Below are 2,688 nucleotides of genomic sequence, written 5' to 3' on the forward strand. Positions count from 1 at the left end.
TTTTTTTTTTTTTAAATTCACGAAACATTCTTATAAAGAAGTCCAACAAGCTTTTCTTCTTGACTAAAATACAATAAAATAATTTTCATATAGATACTAGGATATATAAATTAGAGTACAATTTTCAGATGTATAAATATATCAATATTCACTTGTAGATTTAAAAATATTGGAATAGGAAAAATGTCTTTTAAGTTTCAACACCAAGAGATAACAAATAATATTATATTAACTCTTATATAAAAAATTTTAATTTTATATTAATAAAATATAACGGGAATACTAATGAATATGATAATAAATTATAAATATAGACATTTGTAGCATAATTATGAATATTAATGATGTAAGCATATTTATATATAAGCTATTCTTTATTGATTTAAATTTTAAATTAAATATTAATTAAAAATTTTGAAGTTTGACAATGAGCTGATTCGAGTATGACACATAAGCCATTTTCTCGAGCTCGATGAGCCTCATGGGCAGGCCCAAACTTGAGCCAAGTCCCAAAATTTGGGCTTAGCCCGAGCCCCAAGTAGAGCCAAGGAACTCGAACTTTTTTCGAACCGAGTCACGAGGCACTTGAACCGAAGTGCTCGGTTGCCATTTCTACCAAATATGGGCTCAATAAACCAACTCATCGTATCCTTCTTTAAATCTCCACATTACTTGTAATTGTGCAAAGACCAACAACATTTTAATATGACTCTGTTAATGAGAATTAAAATTAAATTTTTAGTAGATTTTGATATAAATTAATGAAATATCTAGTTGAAAAGTTGTATGACTCATGAAATATATAATTAAAAATTATTAACGTTTATTTAGATACAAATCTAAATTTTAATTCATATCAAACTTGGCAATATTTTTAGTAGTAATAGAAGTGTTCTATTTTTTTGCATCAAAAAAAGAAAAGAAAAGAAAAGAAAAGGAGGACCAAGAAAAATGAAGTGTTGTATTTTATATAAAAATGGTGTGTTCTAAGTTGAGTCTGGTTAAAAGTGGTGTCCCTATTATGCAATATAGTGTTTGTTAGTCATTCTTTTATTTTATAGTTTGTTATAGGACAATTTTCAACCACATATTAATAAAATATTATACACGTATATTAAAAACTTTTCGTATTTTTTTATCATATGGGTCTCGTTTGGGGTGATTTTGAGAATTAATTTTGTAACCATTAGGAGAAAAGTGGGATCACATGTAAGAAAAGAAGTCAAATTTTACGGTTGAAATAATAAAATGACAGTCAAAAAATCAAATTTTTGAATGAAAAATTACTCTCAAACAAACTCATATTCTCTTGAAAATCATTGCTTAGAATTTTTTTTTTTTCCATCAAATTGATTGTCAAACAGGCTCATAAATCATAATATCTTCAAAATGAGTCCAAAAAATTGGAACCATTTCCCACCCGTTTATCCACCCGGCCCATATACATAGGACCACATCCAAGATCCATAACCAAAAGTCAAAACCCTAATTTCTTCATCATATATATACACCCCCATGCCGAGACGGGGTTTCATTTTCGCTCTTTCCGGCCTCACGCCTGAAAACCCTAAACCTAAAAAACCAATTTGTAATGGCGGAACAGCTAGTTCTGAGGGGCACAATGAGGGCTCACACCGACTGGGTGACGGCCATAGCCACCCCGATCGACAATTCCGATATGATCGTGACATCGTCACGTGATAAGTCCATCATCGTGTGGGCTCTTACCAAGGAGGACCGGACTTACGGTATAGCCCGCCGCCGCCTTACTGGCCACTCTCACTTCGTTCAGGATGTCGTCCTTTCCTCCGATGGGATGTTCGCTTTGTCCGGTTCATGGGATGGCGAACTCCGCCTCTGGGACCTCCAGACCGGAGCCACCACCCGCCGGTTCGTCGGTCACTCCAAGGATGTTCTGTCTGTTGCTTTCTCGATAGATAACCGTCAGATCGTGTCGGCTTCTCGTGACAAGACGATTAAGCTGTGGAACACTCTTGGAGAGTGCAAGTACACGATTCAGGACCAGGATGGCCATTCCGATTGGGTTTCTTGCGTCCGGTTCTCGCCCAATAATCTTCAGCCTACTATCGTATCAGGGTCATGGGACCGCACTGTGAAAATCTGGAACCTAACCAACTGCAAGCTGAGGGCCACTTTGACTGGGCATTCAGCGAACGTTAACACTGTGGCAGTGTCCCCTGATGGGTCCTTGTGCGCAAGTGGTGGGAAAGACTCTGTGATTTTGCTGTGGGATTTGTCTGAGGGGAAGAGGCTCTACTCCTTGGATGCAGCTTCAGTTATTCATTCCCTTTGCTTCAGCCCTAACAGGTACTGGCTTTGTGCCGCTACTGAGGCTGGCATCAAGGTCTGGGACTTGGAGAGTAAGAGTGTTGTCATGGATCTCAAGGTGGACTTGAAGCAGGAGAGTGAGATGGCTGCTGAAGACACCACTCAGGCCACTAAGAACAAGGTATTTTTAGAATTATGATATAATTATTGTTGATTACATTTTTGCTTTGAATTGTCTCCTAATTGTTATTGTGATTCTTTTAGGCATTTATTTCATGCGGAATTGTGCTTAATCGTCCACTTATAAATGCCAAAGTGAAAAAAATAGTAGTGTTAATTAATTCTTTACATGTTAATAGCTAATTTATCCTTTTGAAAGTTACCATCACCATCACCACC

At 36.5% G+C, this 2,688-nt stretch overlaps 1 protein-coding gene across 1 annotated transcript; it reads left to right on the forward strand.

Moving 5' to 3' along the window:
- The first annotated feature begins 1,524 nt into the window (after positions 1-1,524).
- On the forward strand, positions 1,525-2,505 carry LOC111376291 (guanine nucleotide-binding protein subunit beta-like protein). The gene has a single exon (XM_022999239.1). It carries the CDS (start codon positions 1,592-1,594, stop codon positions 2,486-2,488), a length of 897 nt encoding a protein of 298 aa, XP_022855007.1. The 5' UTR covers positions 1,525-1,591; the 3' UTR covers positions 2,489-2,505.
- The last annotated feature ends 183 nt before the right edge of the window (positions 2,506-2,688 follow it).

This window comes from Olea europaea, unplaced genomic scaffold, assembly GCF_002742605.1.
Source record: "Olea europaea var. sylvestris unplaced genomic scaffold, O_europaea_v1 scaffold14825, whole genome shotgun sequence".
Taxonomy (NCBI): Eukaryota; Viridiplantae; Streptophyta; class Magnoliopsida; order Lamiales; family Oleaceae; genus Olea; species Olea europaea.

Bases quoted from the DNA above. Each gene is read 5' to 3' on its own strand.
- LOC111376291 (XM_022999239.1), top strand. From the start codon at position 1,592: ATGGCGGAACAGCTAGTTCTGAGGGGCACAATGAGGGCTCACACCGAC.